The sequence below is a fragment of the Melanotaenia boesemani genome, chromosome 15, assembly GCF_017639745.1.
Source record: "Melanotaenia boesemani isolate fMelBoe1 chromosome 15, fMelBoe1.pri, whole genome shotgun sequence".
NCBI classification, from domain to species: domain Eukaryota; kingdom Metazoa; phylum Chordata; class Actinopteri; order Atheriniformes; family Melanotaeniidae; genus Melanotaenia; species Melanotaenia boesemani.
In genome coordinates this window covers 9,394,511-9,414,721 of record NC_055696.1, presented here as the reverse complement: position 1 = coordinate 9,414,721, position 20,211 = coordinate 9,394,511, and the positions used below count along the sequence as shown (strand labels likewise).

General features: G+C 38.2%; 1 protein-coding gene across 5 annotated transcripts in view; it reads right to left on the bottom strand.

Annotated features, from left to right (window-relative positions):
- The window catches only part of nrg2a (neuregulin 2a), a 69,623-nt gene that overhangs the window by 23,532 nt on the left and 25,880 nt on the right, over nt 1–20,211 (bottom strand). For all 5 annotated transcript variants that reach the window (XM_042007973.1, XM_042007971.1, XM_042007974.1 and 2 more), the window contains exons 2-3: nt 15,428–15,593; nt 13,948–14,066 (exon numbers count right to left, since the gene is read on the bottom strand). In XM_042007973.1, coding sequence (XP_041863907.1) covers nt 13,948–14,066; nt 15,428–15,593 — 285 coding nt within the window. The remainder of the gene's footprint in view (nt 1–13,947; nt 14,067–15,427; nt 15,594–20,211) is intronic.

Here is a 20,211-nt window from a genome sequence, read left to right as displayed (position 1 = left end):
GTGATAACCAGACTTGGGGTCAAATTTTGTTTATCTGCCCTCACACAGCCAAGGTTTTGTTAAGTTTGCTTGGTTTTCAACCTTGGGTTTTGACTTTCCTCAGTACTGTAGCCTGGGGCCTGAATCTGAGTTGAAGGAAGTTGAAGAGAGGTTTCCTCTGGGTTAGCAAGAGCCACAGCGTTTAGCCATTAGCCCTTGCCACTGACTTTGATTAATCCTTCATGGCCCAAGAACTGAAAAGGAAAGCTGGGGGTGCAAGCAGGACCATCTGGAAACCTTCATAAACATGCCTGTCTTTCCACGCTCTCCAAAGGATTCTAGGAAAATCGTAAAAATGAAAAGAGCAGTCCCTTTTGCACACTCTTTTCCTCTTGAGGCACCCCTGGAATATTGAGCAAACAGAAAAGCGCTCATACTGAATCATAGCCCTGCGCTGCACCTCACAACCAGTGCAACATACTGAATTGTGTAATGAAATACATGTTCAGTTGGACTGACTGTGGTGCAGAGTCCCCCTAATTCATGACAAATGTTGATAATTTACTTCAGCCTAGCTTAATCTTTTCCACTTCTGCTCTGCTATTGAACATTGAAAGGCATCTCAAAACATAAGGCAGAGTCTGACTCTGTGCAGGGAGAAAGCCAAGGCACTTATTCAAACAGTGGTGGACCTCATCCATCTGGACTTTGTTATGGCTTTTTATTTTTCACTCTTAAAAGCAGTGTTATCAAGATAAAGTGCATAAATCATTTTCCCTATTTGGAAGTATGTTATTGAATGAGAACAGTTTGTAGAGATTCATTCAGTCAAAACCATTATGTAGTGAAGCTCGGTAGATGAAGAAACTAGTTGGGGTGAATATTGGGCATTATACAGCAGGAAAAAAATCTTTTTAGATCATTTGAATCTTTTTTAGAATTCAAAGGATGATTCAAGTTTCTCAAGGACATAAAAGTCAGTGGGGTAAGTGATAAATGTCTTAAGTATAGTCTCTTAAATAGACACATAAAGAGGGTGGTGGTACATGTAATAGCTCTGCCACCCAGACAAGCTTTTCCACAAGCCAGTTTTATGTAACAGAAAAAAAGACTGTTTACCTATCTCTTTCTCTCTCTCTCTCTTTTATTTTTTACCTCCATTCACCTCCCCGCTTTTGGCAGGGAATGTCTGACATGTCTCCTGTTACAGCTGGTACCAAGATCTTTTATCTGAAGTCCAGTGCATGTTACAAGCATTCTTGCTACATTTGTGAGCACTGAATTATATTCCTTTTGCCCTATTACACATAGACTGTCTATTTTAGATGGTGTGGATAAACAAGATAAACAGATAACTGGGAAGTGTGGTTTTGGTTCAGTATAAAGCTGCTGACAGCTGGGTCTGATGTGGTGACAGAGGATCTGCAATGAGGTTTAAGATAATGCATGCATGACAGAAAAGGTAAAATACTATGTGAAGTTGCACTATTCACGTTGTAGAAAGAACTGAATAGTACAGTTATATAGCTGGTGCAGCTGGAGACAAATGACAGCAGGAACAAAGCAAAAAAAAAAAAAAAAAAATTGTCTGGACCTTACTTGCTGACACTCCACATGATACATGAAAGATCTGCTTTGTGTGTCTTAGCTTATGTGAAAGATTGATGCTCTCTAAAAAATGGTTAATTGGATAATAAATGCCACATTATACACATTTAATTTTTAGATTTAAAACCACAACATTTTTTGACAGGAGCTCAAGTGGAGACAAATGTTCCAACAAGGAAGAAAGAAGGGAAAAAAAAAGATGAGAATGGAGAACAAAAAAAACGCTATATACTGAACTAATGCAGGGCAGAGGAGGGCAGAGAAAAGGTTTGTTGACAGGATCATAAGGAAAATATTTCAGCTTGCCAAAGCCAACAAAAACCAAGCATGTTACTTCCACACATTGAATATGGACACACCCAGTCAATGGCTACATGCAGCATTCGTGCCTTCAAGCATTTTGAACTGATTTAAATAAGCAAAAGAGATTTAATGTCAAATACCCAAAGGAATTAAATTACTATTTACTGTAAGTATGATGCACGAAAGAAGCCATTATGAATGAGAGTGCACTCAAAGCTTTTCTCCAATAGAAAATTATCCACAATTCAAACAGCTTCAAAATGAAAAAGGAATGTTTAGAAATGAACAAAATGGAGCCTGCCAAGCACATTAATCTCCCACCCACTCATCAGCAAGACCGCCACTGCCACAACCAGTGTGTCTTCTTTTATATTCTTGTCTCCTATTACCATTTTTCAGTCACATAGCTGATATGCCTGGTCTTGCCTGCCTGAATCGTCTCAGCACTAAGGAAAATCAAAGAGCAACCTAGTATGTGATTGCACAACAGCTGTTCATGTGCTAAAAAAAAAAAAAAGAAAAGAAAAAGGCATAGTTGCTCTCGGAAGGGCAAGGTATGGTGTGGGTGTTGGAGTGGGTGTTGGTATGACCGCTGGTACCCACTAGTGTGTGTGCAGTTGGCAACAAAGTGACACATGGTGTTTTCTGCAACACAGTTCCAGAAAGGGCTGCTCTCTGCTCTCTGTCTTTTTAGCAAATGGCATTCAAGCTGCTTACATGTTCTAAGTGTGAAGATTTCTGCTGTTTTTATTTTCCCACTTAGATCTCAGAAACTATTACAATATCCTTGAGTTTGAATCTTTTCCAGCTGGTAGGTATGACCACTGCAGTTACAGATCAACAGCAAAAGGTAAGCGGGAGCAAGTGGACACCTCTTTAAATACCGCTGCCAATTTAAGACAACAGAAAAATACAAACCAGCTACCAAAGATTCAAATAACTTTTGTTTTAAGAGAAAATCTAAGACAGACCTCCAGGACATATGGTCATCCACTTCAGAGTCACTAAAGCTGGCAACATCTTTGGTCTAACCTCACCTGACAGACATCACTTCTGATGGTTATGTGAAGGTCAGAGAAGCAGATTTGTGACTTGAAGGTGACACATTTGAACTTCACGGGCAAGTGTATTTGATCTGTGAAAATTCTTTCAGTATGTGAAGATTTAGTGTCAGTCAGCAAGCTGGTGAGGCATATTCACTTACCTCATTTAATAGAGAAAAAAGTGACTAAAGGGATGAAGTTCAGAGTGTTGAAAAGTTGTCAGAGGCTTTGTCCTATCTTAAGGCAGTTACTGAAATAGCCAAGTTTAGGCTAAAAACTGTGATGGTATCTAACTATAAACCATCTTTTGTGTGTAATATAGCAAAGAGCTCTTGCATCTAACCCATTTTTGATGGTAGAAAAGTGGGCATAACCATCCACTGTAATGTGAAAGCAATAAAGTGCAATACCACTCGAGGCTAAGCACTTGCTCCTAAAAAGTTTGGGCTCCAATACACTGCCATTTATAACAGCCCACTCCCACAAGAAAACATGTAATAGATATGTTTGTTGTATCCCTATAAATTTCCAGAAATTGTGAAATCCTAATAAATTTTATTGCATGTTGTCTTTGTAGTCTAAAAAAATTAATCATTTTTAAAATTATTTTTAGCTATTCAATTCAATTTAGGTTTATTTGTTTAGTGCCAGTTTAGAGCAAAGTCATTTGAAGACATGGAAAGAAAAAGACACCCTCCAGCCTCCAGCAGAACCAGGCACAGGCAGGGTGGCCAACTGTCATTTTTAAAATTGATGTGGGAATATGATTATTGCCCAGAAAGTGTAGTAATATTAAAAATGTTCAGTCTTAATTCACGAAACTGTTGCATTTTGCTCCATGGACCAAGGTAGACATTCTGGGTTGACACTCCATTGATCCTACTTCGTAGATGTTTTCGTAGATGTTTGTCCTGAAAGGTGCACACTTTAATCCACTTAACTTTTGCATAACAAACTGCTGAGGCCTAGCTCCACCTTTTTCTATGATTTGTTTACAGTCTATGGTGTAAGTCAGCAAACACAGTTGCCAACTACTGGCTTGGATGGTAATTGGTAAACTAATGACTGCTGAGGTTATGAATCCACTGGGTGGGAATTAGATCCCGCACATTGCTGTTGTAGTATGCCTGTATTTTTGGTTGTGAATGATAGAATGAATGAATAATAGTCTAGTTAAGGAAAACCAATACTGCATTGAATCTTGACTTCCATCCAACCCCCCCTATCCTGAGCATGCAAGGGGCGACAGTGGAAAGGAAAAACTCTCTTTTAACAGGAAGGAAAAGCCTCTGGCAAAACAAGTTACCACCAACAATAGGATGTATGAATAGCTGGATGGTTCCACTGGATAGCATTCATGTGGCCAGGGCCAGTTTATCACCAGCCAGACCAGAATCTATGCTCTCAAGGAAGCTTGGTATTGAGCATGTTGTGTGAACAGTGGTGGTCACACTAAATGTGATAGGCCTGCTCTTTACTCAGTATACAGTAGACTGTCAACATGAAAGTGAAACAGAGCAGACGGGGGAGGAGGACAACCTGAGGACATTTGTATTCCCTCTTTTTTATTTTTATGTTGTTGTTTTTCTTTGTGATTGAGTGGCTTTGTCTCTGCGGTGTCTAGATTTTAACAATGTTATTATCTCTGGGTTTTTTTCTTAAACTTGATCAGTTTTATCTCATTGTTTAACATTTTTAGATTGATTTAGTGTTTTAGGGCAGCAAAAGTGGTCTGTTTCTTTGTAGTTTGCTTCCAAGGACCCAAACCTTCTTGTAAAATATTGACATGAGAGTTTCTGAAAGTCTTTCAAAATTTTGCTGGTTTTTCATTCTTTTGTAGTCCATTTCTTTTATCTGACTATTTTAAGACTAATGTAGTTTGTTTGTTTAGCCACTCAAAACTGAATCTATGAATGACTGAAGGATAAAAAGGGCTGTTTATTCTATAGACGAAACCAACACACTGTGGACATTTTAAGTTGTCTGCATCCTATCATTTGACATCATTTGTTTCCATTTCTTTAGATACCTTTAAAAAAAGATAAAGTCAAACAACGTTTGACGGACATAAAATAATAATACAAAAGAAAAAATGGCAGGCCAAAAAGAAAAGTAACTCAGAAAACTTACAGTATCTGAAACTGAAGTCATTTAACAGTAACAAAAATCTAGTAAGGTCCTGACACCGGACCTGAGCGATACCTCAGTTGACCCATCTACAATTCAATCAAGCCTCATTAGAAATTCTTATCATCATCAGTGGAAGGGCGGCTGGCAAGAAGCTCTTTTTAAAGAATGGAAAGAGAGAGAAAAGGCTTAGATATGCCAAATTACACAAGAACTGGACTGAAAATCAGTGACAACTGGTCTTATAGGGTGATGAATCCTTCTTACAGTCTATACTTCAACTTTATTGAAGTAGTTTGGGATAATCTTGACAAAAAGCAGAACAAAAGGCCACTGACATCCAAACGAGATTTGGCACTAAAGGAAGGCTGGAGAACTACTCCTGAAAACACTTGAAAGGCATCTCTTGAGGAAAAAAGATAGTTCAGGCTGTGTTGAGAAATAAAGAAGTCATCCCAAATATTGACTTTCAAGCTTATTAGAATAGTACAAATTCTGTTTTTGCCTGTATTTACAGGCATTTTGCACATTTTAATAAATCACTACAAGTACATATCATTTCACTGGCAAATATAAAAACATAACAAGTGCCAAAATACTTTTGCAAATACTATATATAAATAATAATCTAGATATGTCTTTAAAAAGCCAAAGTGAGGCATCCACATGTGTTTCCTTCTCTTCAGTTGTAACAGCTGGCTCTCTTTGTTGGGGAAGGGCAAACTTTGCAACCTTGTACCAGATACTGGAGACATATACCACAGCTCCATATTTGGGTCTTGTGCTTACAGTTACAGTAGTGGCCAGCTGCTTAGACCAAAAGTTTTCCCACTGCTATTCCCCAAAAGCCAAAAAGCACTCAGCCTGCTTGTATGTGTGTGCCACAACCCTCCATCGCGCATAAATACACTCACATACACACACACCAACCACACTTGCAATAGGTCCTCATAACGGGCAATGGAGTGAGGGTGTTTTGTTAGACTGCCGGTCATCTAAATACCAAAAGATGAGTTCACTATGAGTTTATCAACATGGGAATCACAATTTGTGCTACTCTGTAAAGGAAATGTTTGAACACGGCTTACAGTAATTCTGCACTTTCTGGTCATGAAGCATCCCTAAGAAAGACCTATGACACCCTAACAGACATGATGTGATGAATACAGTTGCCAAATCACCAACAAAAGGAAGCAGTGGGATGGAATAATGGGAGGTTTAGGATAAAAGACAGCTGTGGCAACCAAACTATACCACTGAGCTTTTGAGCTTTAAGCGATGGAATGGTAAGTATATGTTCCTCCTGTGCTCAATCTTTAAAAAGAGCAAAGACACCTTGAATTAGTCATGGTCTTTTCTAAAAAATGCAAGGTAATAGGAGCAGCATGGATTTCGTTTGATGTCAGGGAACAATAGCTTGCTGGCAAACCCCTTTTCATCGGACTGACTCTGTTCACAAAACTTCCAAGCAACTGTGAATTATTACTGACTTAGTACAAACAAGCCTTTATGATGCAATGAAACATTTTAGGCAATAATTTCTCCTTGTTGAAAGTAGAAACAAACGCAGCAGTGTTTGTTGGTTATTTGGCATGTTAAAACAGAACCCTGCACAGTCATCCACAGCTGGGGTCACCAACAGGCAGAGACCACCAGGACAGCTGAGGGGAGCTGAGAGGGATTTTTTTTATTATGCTATCAAACTGAGTCTCTGAAACATTCTGTCCGGGAGTACTCGAAGAGTTAACAAAGCCCCGCACACAGCAAAACCTCATGTCACCTCCTGCTCACATCACTCAGCTTTGCAAGTGTAACAGCTGCTTCCTTCCTCATTCATAGCGATATCCTCGTCCATTCACACTGACGGCTTAACTGTCCCACATAACACAGAGAGATTAATGGATATCGAATGAAGGGGTATGTGATTTGATTTTTTTAAAAATAAGCTCTTCTGCAGAAGCTTGATTAAGGGTGTCCACTTACCATGCAGGATTGATGGGATAAAACTGATTTAAGAGTGCAAGCAAGAAAAAATAAATAAATAAATAAGTAAAAAAAATTGGAGCGGTCTGCAAAAACTTGCTTCACTTTGCGTCTTTTCCTGATTTTTTCTCCAATTCTGCCAGATATGATTCAACAGCTGGATCTTCACTAACACATTAACAAATACATAACATAAAAGCCAGCAACTCATACCATGCTTAGTCCCTGTCAAAAAGCAATGAATTACCGACATATTAGAGAGCTGATTTATGTTTTATGACTCAAACATTACCAATCTTCTGTCAGATTAAATTGAGGTATTTCAAATTGCTGGAAAGAACATAATACCTCAGGTAATACAGTATAAACTGTTTTGAAATAAAATTCTAATAAAAATTAATTGGACATGCAAGAATACTCTAAAATGTATTAGGCTATCCAAAAGTTTTATTTATTTTATTCATCATAATATGGATTTCCTTTCTATATATAACAAACACAACATTTGTTTAAGTTCAAATAAGTTGAGTTGAGACTTTTACAGCATCCTACGTCACGTCACGATGGCTCAGAGTTTCTGCACCAGCACATGACGCGCCCTTACGATGCTGTGTAGGTGTACATCCGCTCATGACATAAACACTCCATTTACTCTGGATCTTCCCACTATACCGGATGCTGCCATTAAACACAGAAAGGCCATAATAGTTAACAAAAACAAACTGCACCATGAGTGAAACTTTGATTTTGAGACCAGGAAAATAAGGCTTAAACCCTGAGCCTTAGCAAGCTGCCATGTCACAATGCCTGACAGAAACAAACAATTCCTAATGTGCTTACAAAACTGTTTTTAAGCACTTATAAGGGAAGTAGTGCAGATCTTGTTTTTATACATCTGGGGTGACACCTTTTATAAATTTGCCTGCAGGAGTTTATGCCAAACTAACATGGCTTTAGGAAATGTGCTTCTAAAGGCCGACATTAGGATTAATTCCTTGTGTTTTTACTTATTTAAAAAGGCACATATTTAGATGACTTTTAAAAGCACAGAAAGTATACTCATTGCTATACATGTCTTTTAGATTACAACATCTTGCTGGCTCCACAGAGCCTGGACATGATCTTGAATCTGTGGTCAAATTCACTAGCTAAAAAGACCTAAGATTCTGGCTCAGTCAGAAGGCCACCTCAGAGGAATGCCCGCCCAGACCCCTGGACTCAGGATCTTTTTGAAAAACTGGGCATGACTAATAGCACTGCTGCTTGATCCACAGAGCCTGACAAGCTGTTCTCCAGTGGCCTGTAAATACAGAACACTTGGCAAATGTAAAGGCCTGTTCTTCTCAGACATGGCTGCTCCTGCCTCTGCTGCTTACCCACAGCAATCAATAGAATTGACTGGCTCACAGATACTCTATGTTCAGCCAAAAGCCACAACTAACATCCTGTGGCGTCACTGGAGATGAGTTTATCTTGTCACTTGCGTAGTAGGAGTAAGTTTTGTTTTTTAATATGCAGACTAAAGAGATAGAAGGAGTAAAGGAAGTTGTTGTTTGTCTTGAGCAAAGTGCTTACTGATTTACTTACGTAAGACAGATATTACGGCTTACTGGAAGAAAACAGAAAAAAAGAGTGGGAGTATTTTGTTTGATGTTGTTTTATAAATTATATTTTACGTAGAGTTGATGGCTAGGACGAGAATAGATTTCCATTTCAAGAGAAGGGTTGTTCAAGCATATGAATCAGTCGTATCTTAGAAAACATTTCTGAGGAATCTTCTTAAACTTTGAATAATGTTTTTTTTTTTCCACTTGTATGTTCCTCACTTTTAATTAAACAAAAAAAGGAACGTCTTTGATGACTTAGATCGTTAAGAACATTTTCAGTCTATGAATACAGAGGATGTGATGTAATGAACTACTTGAAGTCATGAAAGGCGCCAGCAGACACAGGGATGGACACATTGTTAAATCTATGTGTTAACAAACTGACCACACCATGATGATACGTCCACTCAGTAGTGGAGTTATTAAGACATCATGAGTTAGAAAAGCATGATTAGTCTGACAGCAGCAGGACTGTGTTTAGAATTGAAAGTGAAAACACGCAAAGATGCGACTTTGTGCAAATATATGCATATATATTTGCGTGTGTGATTGGGGAAGGGGGGGTTTGTCGTGCGTGCACGTGCGGAACTGTTGCTGGTGGGCCTCAGCATGACTGCTGAGGTTGGAGCAATCATATGTTCAGCTGTGATTTCCATCAACACATTCCTGGACACTCACTCACTCTCTCAGTGGAGCTGCACACAGCACCCCCCAAGGATGTGACCTGCAGCCTGCAGACACATGGCTGCCTTGCAAGCGCTTATCACAACACAGGATAATGGGAGGCCTTAATCTGAAGCCACGTGGAGACAAGAAAACTCTGACTAGTGTTGCTCCTTCAAGCTGGCCTTATAGAAAACAGTTGATGATATACTACACCATGCTGCAGAAGGCCAGCAGGTCTCACCATGCCAGACTGATTACAGGGTAGAGGTCAGACCACATGGACAACAAATGGTCCCTGGGAATCTACACTGGGGGTTGGGCATGGGGCTAAAACTACCACTCACGAAAAGGCAGCTTTGAAAGACAAGATTTTCCAAAACATCAGAAAATATACAGTCACACACACTGTTTTTTTTTTTTTTTTTTTCTTTTCTTTTACACAATGCCAAAATTGGCCAAATTCCAAATGATAAAACATGAAGTCCTGTTGACTCAGAACAGAATGCAACAATTGCTGCACTGACTGAATCCCATGTTTCAAATCTCCCACGAAGCTAAACGATAGCCAAAGCAGCCAAAGAGAGGGAGAGAGTATTAAATGGATTTTAAGGCCGAAACATTGATAACACAAAACTTAAACACTCAACTCAGCAGAACATCCAACCATCTGTGCTGAATGATTATACAGTAACTGGCACTTAATCAGTGTGTGTTTCTCTTCAACTGCTCCAACAAAACAACATGAGTGAAATCCGCACACAAGTTCAATCAATCACTGTTATTGGCAAACTCCATCACTGGCGTGAAGCCATGATGTACTGCATGCCTTAGAATACTGAAAGGGGTTCACTTTGAGGGAAGGTTCAGTTCTGAACACACTGGCTATTTTTCCTATTCAGTGCAACTAGTAGACCATGCTCACTTCTACTTAGGGTTACTTGGATTGTATGAATACACAAATATTAATATGGGCTAGACTGAGCAGTGTCCAGCTGTGATGTGATATCAGTAAAAAAGACTTGCATGTATTTGCTTTTATATGAAAAGGCAGTGAATCTTTATAGAATTTTTTTGTGTTAAACCAAGCTATCATGTTTTATTTAGGGAATGTCTAGGCAGCTTGTATGTAATCACACCTCAGGCCCACATGTCAGCTTTGTTTTTTTTTTTTTGTTTGTTTGTTTGTTTGTTTGTTTGTTTTTTTTTGCTGCTGGCATACTTGATGCTTTGCACATAAACTAAAAAAAAACAAAACAAAAAAAAAAAACCTATACAGCCTTGCAAATAAAATATTTTGTTGTGTTTGGTGCAACAAAAGTGTATTGTTTACTTTTTCATACCTTTGCACCAATCCATAAATACAAAACAATCAAATGATAGATTCCTAAATATCTATACGATATAGATATTTAGAAATAATCCCACCATCCTCTGACATCTGTCTCATACAAATAAATCAATGAGTCAAATCAAAGTCCTGCATAGTGCAGAAGTTTGTGCAAGGTGCTGAGCTGGGTTGTGGTGCCTGTATTCACCATGTGGTGGAGCTGAGTGCTGGTTTCCCAGAACAGGCACAGCCATGTGCTCCACTATAACCAAGTGTGAGGGTTATATTGATGCTCCTGTGCTGAGCTGCTATTTGACTTTATCTATGATCTTACTATTTGACTTCATAGTTGTTCTCACCTTTTCCTCAGACACATCACTTTAATGAGCAGTTTTAAACCGTGTTAGCTAGCTTGGATGAGACATACTGTAAAGATACACCACAGTCAAGAAATGCCACCAAAACACCTGAATGTATAGACATCAGATACAGTAGAAATGCATGCTGGACAAAGCTTGCAAGCACTACCTGCATTTTAAAATGGGAGTGAAAATCTTCTCTGCAACACAGCAGGCTTGTGCTTTCTACCTCTTCATACTTTTCTACTTCACTGTCTCTCTTTCTATTAGCTGAATCTCCTCTTTGCTCTCACCTATGTCTTTGTCCATTTTCTGTCATGCATGCCTTCATTTTCTATTTTTCATCATTTTATCCGTGCTTTTTTCCTTTTTTTTTTTTTTTTTCCTTTGCTCTTCCCGTCCATCTACATCTGCACCCCTCCCCTTGCTCTCCCTCCCTAGAAGCACACATACACAGATAATACTGCAGCTACATGCTGCTTTGGCAACACACTGCAGCAGGCAAGCATACTCCACTGCAGCCCTTTAACACAACAGCCATTTCTCCCATGACCTTAGAACACAAAGCAGCTCTTGGTCAAAATCAATTACATATCTTCTGCATCAAAATCAAGCAAATACTTCATTCAATTCAAACAGATGTTTTTTAAGTGAAATATGTGTCACTGACAGGAAAAGCCCACTCTGATCACATTCTCTGCGAATGCAAAAAGTATTACTTCCAGCATCTCCTGATTTTTACCTTTCATCAGCATGTAGTAATCAGAGCAACATCCACTGGCTGCCAGTTCCCTTTAATAACATATGTATTTTCAGTGTAGCCCTCCCCCTCGCCTATAGACATATCACCCTTAATTTTTGCCTTCTTCCCTGAAGCATGACAGAAGTGGGCGTGCTGTTGGAACACAATGGCACTTTTTTATTGAACAACAAACCAACATATCCACACATGCACAGACGAAACACACAGTAACAGACATCTAGTGATCAGGATACATGAAGAAAAACAGTGATGCCATTGTTGGAGTACTCAGGAGTGATTTAAGGAAATGTCGGTGCTGACTGACGACCACACAAGGAACACACAGGCAGGAGTTTACACGAAAAGCATACACAAAAAGTGAGTGAATTTTAAGGCCATTGGCACGAATATGAACAAATGTACTTTAACATATGCTTTAATCAAAGATATTCCATATTTGGCATCAGATTTAAGGGTATCATGATCCGCTTATGTTAAACAGAGTGTGCCACAAGTGAAAACACTGCACCGTATTATTGCTCAGTCATGTTTTATCCATTAAGGCTACTGTGCAAATCAGCCCACTTGCTCCCTGCTTTGTAATATTATATTTTCTTTGATATTTCTGCATTACCAGCACTCTGGCCTGCTAAAATCATCATATACAGTTTCATGGGCTACCAGTCACATGTTCATAAGCTTTCATTAAAGACTCAGGAAAGCAGGTGCTACCACCAGGGAATCCCCAACCTTTGCTGGGTGTCAAGCACGATTTAACCTATTTTATTTAATTGCCATTACACATAATTGCAAATCAGTGATTACTCTTCATCAAATTAATTTTTCATAAATGTTAGCACAGTATGTCTTGAAACATGCATCATCAACCTTATGAATATTGCATGCTCATGAGTAAAGAGAAATATGTCACTGCACTGAAAAACAGGCAAATGCTACAACAAGCATATAGGAAAAGTCACACAATCTGCCAGTAAAACACAACTGAAGTCATCTGGATGTCAGAGAAATAAAACATGCAATCTGCAGCCCTTTTCAAATGCAAGATGGACGACTTCTTTTCTGCAAAACTGTTTGCTGGGTATCAAACTTGCATGCAAGAACCCCTGAGAATCTCTGTGTTTCCAAACACAATGGGTCCTTTCTTAATCTGAAAAGAACTGCAACTCTAATAACACAGCTCAGCTTAAGTCTGCTAACAGTAAACAATTGCTCTAAAAGGTGGCCTTGACAAATGTAAAGAAAGAACAGGAAGTGATTATTGTGCCTGAATGTGAATACAAGGACACTGAGCTAAACTCAAGACTCTCCCATTTCGACCGCAGCTACAGCTCTGCTTGTTTGGGATGTCCACAAAAATCTTCCTGCCGTCAAGGTCAGAAGTGAGAATGACAATATCTCCTCTGTGGTGTAAAATGAGAAAACGCTCGTGGTGCCACTCATTATTCAAAAACAGTGAAAGTACTGCAAATATATGAAGTAATTTAAAACATGGTTAGTCTCCAATAGCAACAGAGTATCTTGATCTTGATTCATTATTCAGCAGATCTTAAAAAAAGAGGCAGAAGCAGGGCCACAGGGAAGGCCCTTAAAATTTTTTATTTCATCCACTTGTTTGAGTTCATCTACTCTAACAACAAGCAGCTACAAACTCACTATTCACACTGCTCGAAACAAACACAAACTCACCACCTCACCAAATGGAAGCAGCTGTTATCAAAAATCTTTCATCTGCTACAGTGCTTCTCAAAAATCTGCAATGCACACACTAGCTGCTCAAGAAACCTGTTTGATTCTATCACACACTCTGAGAACATTTTTTTTTTTTTTTTGGTAACTTTAATATTCCGTTGGTCTGTGTTTGAAATTTCAAATCTATAGTTTTGTTTTTCTTGTGTGATCACCAAAATAGCTTTATAGGACCTTATGTTGTCACCAAACTTGAAAAAAATCAGAACCTTTCCAGTGATTTTAAATTTCATTCACTGCCAAACATAATGCACCATCCTACTGATTAATGCATCAGGGCCACAGATGGACAGTTGTTCTTCATGCATGTTATTTTGCTGCATGCTTGTTTGTGATGGCTCATTAAGATCACTCAATTGGCAAGAGAACAGTCATAACAACAACAATGCCAGTACATCTGTGCCACTTGACTTGTTGCTTAGGAGTCAATACTCACTGCTTTGGACGTTAACAGTGCCAGTGGAGTTGTCCTTCCCCAGTGAGTTCTCCACCACACATGTGTAATTCCCAGAATCCTCCAGTTTTGCTCTGTTGATCTGGACTCTGGAGTATTTCCTGTGGGTGACAACACTCACACAGCTAAGTCAGGGGAATCAAGGCAGGGAGGAAATAGCATGGAAACGCAACAAGTGGAAAAATGGAGGACAAAGAGGGAAAAAACAGGGCAAGCAGCAGCATGGCACCAACTCTACTCTGATAGGGGAACATGATTGCTTACTTGTGGGTGTGGAAGGATTGCTTACAATATGAAAGCAAAAGACAAAGTTTTAGAGTTGCCTGATATTTTGTTTGACAGCTTTGCTGATTCAGATTTATTTTATACTGTCTACTTAAGCTCCTGCTTTGGGTATTTCCTTCTCAAAAGCAAGTCTGTTTAACTTCAGCTCACCAGCAGCCGGTGTGGCAACAATGAGTAATTACAGGATTGTACCATGTTACAAAGATTTATTTCTTTTTCTTCTTTTATGTTAGTTACGACGTTGAGCTGTTTGCATTGGTTATGTAACTGTTAGTTTCTAGCTCATCATTAAGTGCTGCTTCAGCATTATCAGGCAGCCTTAATTCCACTTTGAATAAAAGCTGCAAAGTATTAAAAAAAAGAGAGATTTATATCAGAAACAGGAACAGGATTTATATCAGAAACAGGAACAGGAAGAAAAGCCGGTAACAGCAGCTCATTTTTATTTGCATCTTTGTTGGTTATAGTCTTGTGATTAAAACAACATGCAAAAATGTTGTGTAACTGTACAACATGTTGAGAGGAACTAAAAAAAAAAAAAAAAAAAAAAGCCTTACATAATAAACTGTTGTTTTTATAAAATATTTGATATCAGATATACAGATATCAGTTTTTTTAAATTATTATTTTATTGTCGTTTTGTGGAATAGTGTGTTTTGTAAAAGTCAGTATTTTTTCTTTTTTTTTTCCTTATTTCCTTTTGAAGTGTGTTTCCATTTTTGTATTTTTAGAAAATGAGCTTTGCTTCCTGTTTTGATGTTGTGGTGTCTGATTTTATCTATTTATTTTTGGTGCTTTTGTACAATGTTGTTGTGTTTGTACCTACGGGTCGGAGTATACTAGCCACGTTTTGAACTCAACTAAATGGTTCTTGACTTACAGAAATGTACAGTTTTGCTTAGGTAAGAGTTGATGCCAGTGATTTCCTGCTTATAATGTAACATTTAATCTGCATGAGCTGAGTAGTTGCATAAAAGTAAGAAAGGGCAATAACACAATATAATCACTGAATGATTACACAACATGTCAGTTAAAGAATATTCATACAGTACATATAAATGTAAATAATAACAGTAAAATCTGATGAAGATATCAGTCTGTTTTTTCAGTCTTGCATTCCTTGTGTTAGATTTGCAGGACATTTTGTAGATCTGCTTGACAGGTATTTTGTACTTACTGGTTGCTCCTTATTTTGACTTTTTTGCTCTTTTTCAGCTCGTTTCCATCTTTGAACCATCTGTAAGTAGGAAGAGGGTTTCCCGTAGCCTCACACTTCACTGTGAGCTTGTTTCCCTCGTCCACTATAATTGGATTCTTGATCGGTTTTAACTTTGGAGCTGCAGCTAAAAAGAGAGAGAGAGAGAGAGAGAGAGAGAGAGAGAGAAAGAAAACAAGTCACTGCCAATCCTTTGAATAAAATTTGGTCCTGTTTGGAGTTTATGTATAGTAGTGACTTTTAGGAGACGACAACGGAGAACAGAGAAGCAGCAGATGAGCTAGTAACCATCTCAATGGACTGAACCTGGAGAACAGCTCTCTCATGTGACCTCCAGATGTGGTCACTAGAGACATCATCAAGTTCTTCTCAGACTAATAAACAAGCTCATGTTCACTCTGGCTTTGCTGCTATAAAAACACCTGAAGCAATATTTAGTAAGTATCTACCAGCTCATGAAGAAAATCTGCAACCCTAAACCTGTTCACAATTAAGGGTATCCTGTAAACAAGAAAACAGTAACATCATGATACTGTAACAGCCCCCTCATTGTAAACAGGAGAGTAAAAAGAAAAGAAAATACAATCATGACTTTCTGTCGCAGTATTTTGCTAAACTTGATAACGTTTAACACAAACATTAAATGACTTCTTAAAAATTCAATATTCTGCCCTTAAACTTTGCCTTAGTATTTTCATATCTATTTAATAATTCAGTTTCATCAACAGAAACATGTTTTAACTGAAAAACAGAAATGATCTGAATCCAGACACACATACTGTACATACACACACACACTTGCCAGATGACAGCTGCATACATGTTTAGGAGAAGACTCATCCAGGGAGGAGCAAGAGAAAAAGGGGTGAGCAGCGGTCAGTCAGGGGCTGGCCAAGATACCCCTCCAACACACATAGAAACACACACTCTTCCTCTCCATGTGTAACATTCACAATTTCATGCACATGCTGAGCTGAGCTGTCCCACAAATTACAGCTGTTCGCTGTGCATCACCTCTAAAGGATGACAGCTGAATGAAGACAAACAAAGCATGACAAGCAAAATGAAGTGCACATAGGTAAAGACTTCAATTAAACATCGAAATAGCGACGCACCAAATTTATCCCCTGTTGTCCTCTTTTTTTGAGTGACTGTCCTACTTCACTGACCTGGTAAAGACGACTTGTCTGCACAGACAGACAAACCATAATGATGCTGCAACTCTTAAGTTTATTTGTGGATTTAAGTGGACAGCTGAAATGGATTTGGGGTACAGCTCAGGTTACGTTCAAAGATTTATTTTACACATTTTACGCTTGCATTTGTCAAATACTATTTTAAAGCATATGAGTAAGTCATTAAAAAATAGTGACTGTTATATTTTTCTGCAGTGCTTGAAGGAATTATGAGTTCTGCAAAGCTCGCTGTTCTTTGTTATTGATCTGCTTACACAAACTTTTACATAAAGACTGTATAAGCCTGGCAGATGTGGATATTATGACGTTCTGCCTGTGGCAACCAGGTTTGTGAGTATGTCCTACATCTAAAGATGTATCCTCTCTTAGACTCCCAATTAATGTTTTGCCTTATCTGATCACTTTGCATTAACACTTCTGATAGAGTCAAAGGTCTTAGCTTTTAGTCACAGCAATGTATCTCATTGGTACAGGCAAAGAACAAACTGCTCATGTATGTGAAAACTACTTAGTCTGATCTAACACTTCCCTATTAAAATGTATAAGAAATATTTGCAGTTGATGTAACTAGCCTAATTTGTACAACAATTAAGTAATCAATCACAGTAGGACATTTATTGTAAATGTTGCCTGCTTATGTAATGGCATTGATTTTTATATCTAGAGCGGCTTAAAAATGACCAATCTGGAGTTTCATTATTGGTCAGCAGGCCATATTTAAAGTAGGCATGATAGTTCCACAATATTAAATATGCTCTGTTAAAAGTAAAGACCAGTTTCTTTAAAAATCATAGCAAAATGTCACATTTAAAATAGTTTACAAATCAGTGGAAATGTAGCCATTTTTAGTTCAATAGACCCCATTTGTTTCTAAATTTACCCTGTTTCTGACAAGAGGATACTTTTATCTGTGAACAGCATCCTATTAGAAAATGTGACTCATTATAGTTGGAAAATATTAGGAAAAAAATCTAACATGGCAGGGTGAGGCAGATGTGCCACTGTAATGTGGAATTTAGTAACTGATGAGATTTTGTCTCAAGATGGATACCTGTACTACAACTCCTCAAGCTGTTACTTTAAGTGTCCCAAGAGCATAGGAGAATAAACCTCCCATTTATGCAGCTACAGATAAATGTGGTTCAGGTGAAAGTCATAACATTATATAGACTGAATATATATATATATATATATATATATATATATATATATATATACTTCATATTACCTGTTGCTCTGAAAGTGGTGTGGGTTTATTAATAGCCTGCAGCAAGTCCAAATACAGAATATTTTAGACTCCTGAAGCTCCAGATGTGCATCATTAAACATTTTCAGATGTTTTACAATGAAATGTTCTACATGGGACTTGATGTTAAACAGCACACACGGTGATCTAGCCTACTGACCCTCCTAATTTTCACAGTATGCTTACAAATGGAAAGTTACTGACACTGTATTAGCTTTATTGTAAGTATTAACACAGACTTGAGCACGTGTCATGCTTGAGAAGCAGCTTCCTCAAATGCTGTCATGAACATTCATTTCAATCTAATAACAAAATTATTGTCTGCATCTCTAATGACTTAAAAACATGCACACCAGATCTTCCCAAAGCATACATTAGCCCACGCTCTCAAGTCTGTATAACTGAACTTCTGCACGATTTCCACACACACTTAACTCTGCCAGACTAAACTCAGGCATACTGCCTGAGGAAAGCCTTGTCAGTCATAGTCAGGAGGCTGCAAGAATGAGGCTGAACCGAGCATATAGAAAAATGTTTAGACACAAGACTGTCCTTGCCAAGCAAATTAAACAAGCTTTGTCCTTGACTGGAGAAGTAACAGAAACACGTCACAGCACTTTTCATCAGCCCAGAGAGCCAGATGTGTAAGAGGGTCTGATCCATCTAAACAACATTCAGCTCTAATAAAGACTACAGCTTTGGGATGCTTGATGGTAACATTAAACCACGGCTAAATTAGTCTTTGTGTCCATATTGAAAAATGAACCAGCTTTTTTCACTGTGTAGCACAAGTTAATGCTGTATGTTAATTTCACTGATTGGAATTAACAGTTTCAAATAAGAAAACAAAGACTTAGTATTGTAAATACAATAATTTCTTGCAGACAAATGGTTGGCTCATTTTCCATTACACCAGTGGAAAAAGTGTCCAGCAGTAATGATAAACCCTCGCCTCAACAACAGCCTGATTCAGTCTTTTTGAAGTGCAGGGGCAGCTGCAGACATGGACTATAAAAACCCAATTTGAGAATAGAGGCCTATCTGGCGTGTCAACAGCTCATGCCTTGGGTAACAGTTGGAGACCTCAACCCACAGAGCTGTTCAAAAACAAAGTTGCTTGATGAATTAACAATGCATTGCTCTTATTATTGAGTTAACATTTCTGTTTCATTTCCAGGAGCTTAGAAAAGGAATCTAAGGCATGCCTTTGTGTTTCTTCTAGACAAAGTATCCCTGATTACTGGGGTGTTATGTCACCTCACTGCATGTTGTCAAAAGACAGATTGCACAGTGAGGCAGCCAGAGAAATTGGTTTTGCATGTGGGAATGGTCTTCAGACAATACACGCTACTCACTGTAACAAAACATCTGTTCAAAGATATCACTCCAATAGCTTCCCACAACATCCAATTCACTTTCATCAAATAATTATTCCGTACATTCTTGGAGTGGTTACATGCACAAATATTTTGATTTTTCTTATCATCCATTTTGCCATTTTCTTTTATCAGCACTTATCTACAAGAATTTTATGAGCATAATTTCATGGAAATGGCAGTCATTATGACAATTTTCAAATGGGAGTATTCAGTTGTATTGCTTCTCATTTCTAGGACTATTTCAAACAATCCATCTCTGACAGCAGATGCTAATCAGCGTTTGTGCACGTATTACGTATTCAAAGCAGTGAAACAAATCATCATATTCTCAATTCTCACAATTCAGTCTTTACTGATACCTGATCAGAAAACAATGAGCTCCACATTTAAAAACACTGTGTACCTATTTAGAGTCACAGGCAAATTACTGATCCAACTAATAGAGTCTGCACTTTTGAGGTTGGAGGACTGGTGAAGTCCTGAGCTGAGAGTAGGCAAATCTTTTTTTCCTCAGTTTTGTTGGATCTAGGCATTAAGTCTACTTGGTTAAGTTCAGTAAAATGTCCATTTTAGACAAGGGATCTCTATTTCAGTCTATAGGATTTAATTTTGCATGTTGAAAAGTTGCATCTGGTGTGTTGTAGAATGATGCCAAAGGGCACTGACAAAATGACTATACATAAAATGTTTGCAGGGTGGCTTGATGTAATATTAACTGTAGTTTAAATATATTTGAAAGTAATCAAGCTGAATTTGTCATTTGGATTTTCTGTCCCCTTACACAACAGAACCTGAAAGGTTTGATGGAAACAGAAATGAAAGTGGACTGTAAAAGATGGCTCCTAAAAGAAGGAATCAACAACCCTACAAGAACTAAAGAAGTGAGCAGAAGAAGCTAAATCATAAAAGCTACTGCATCTAGTG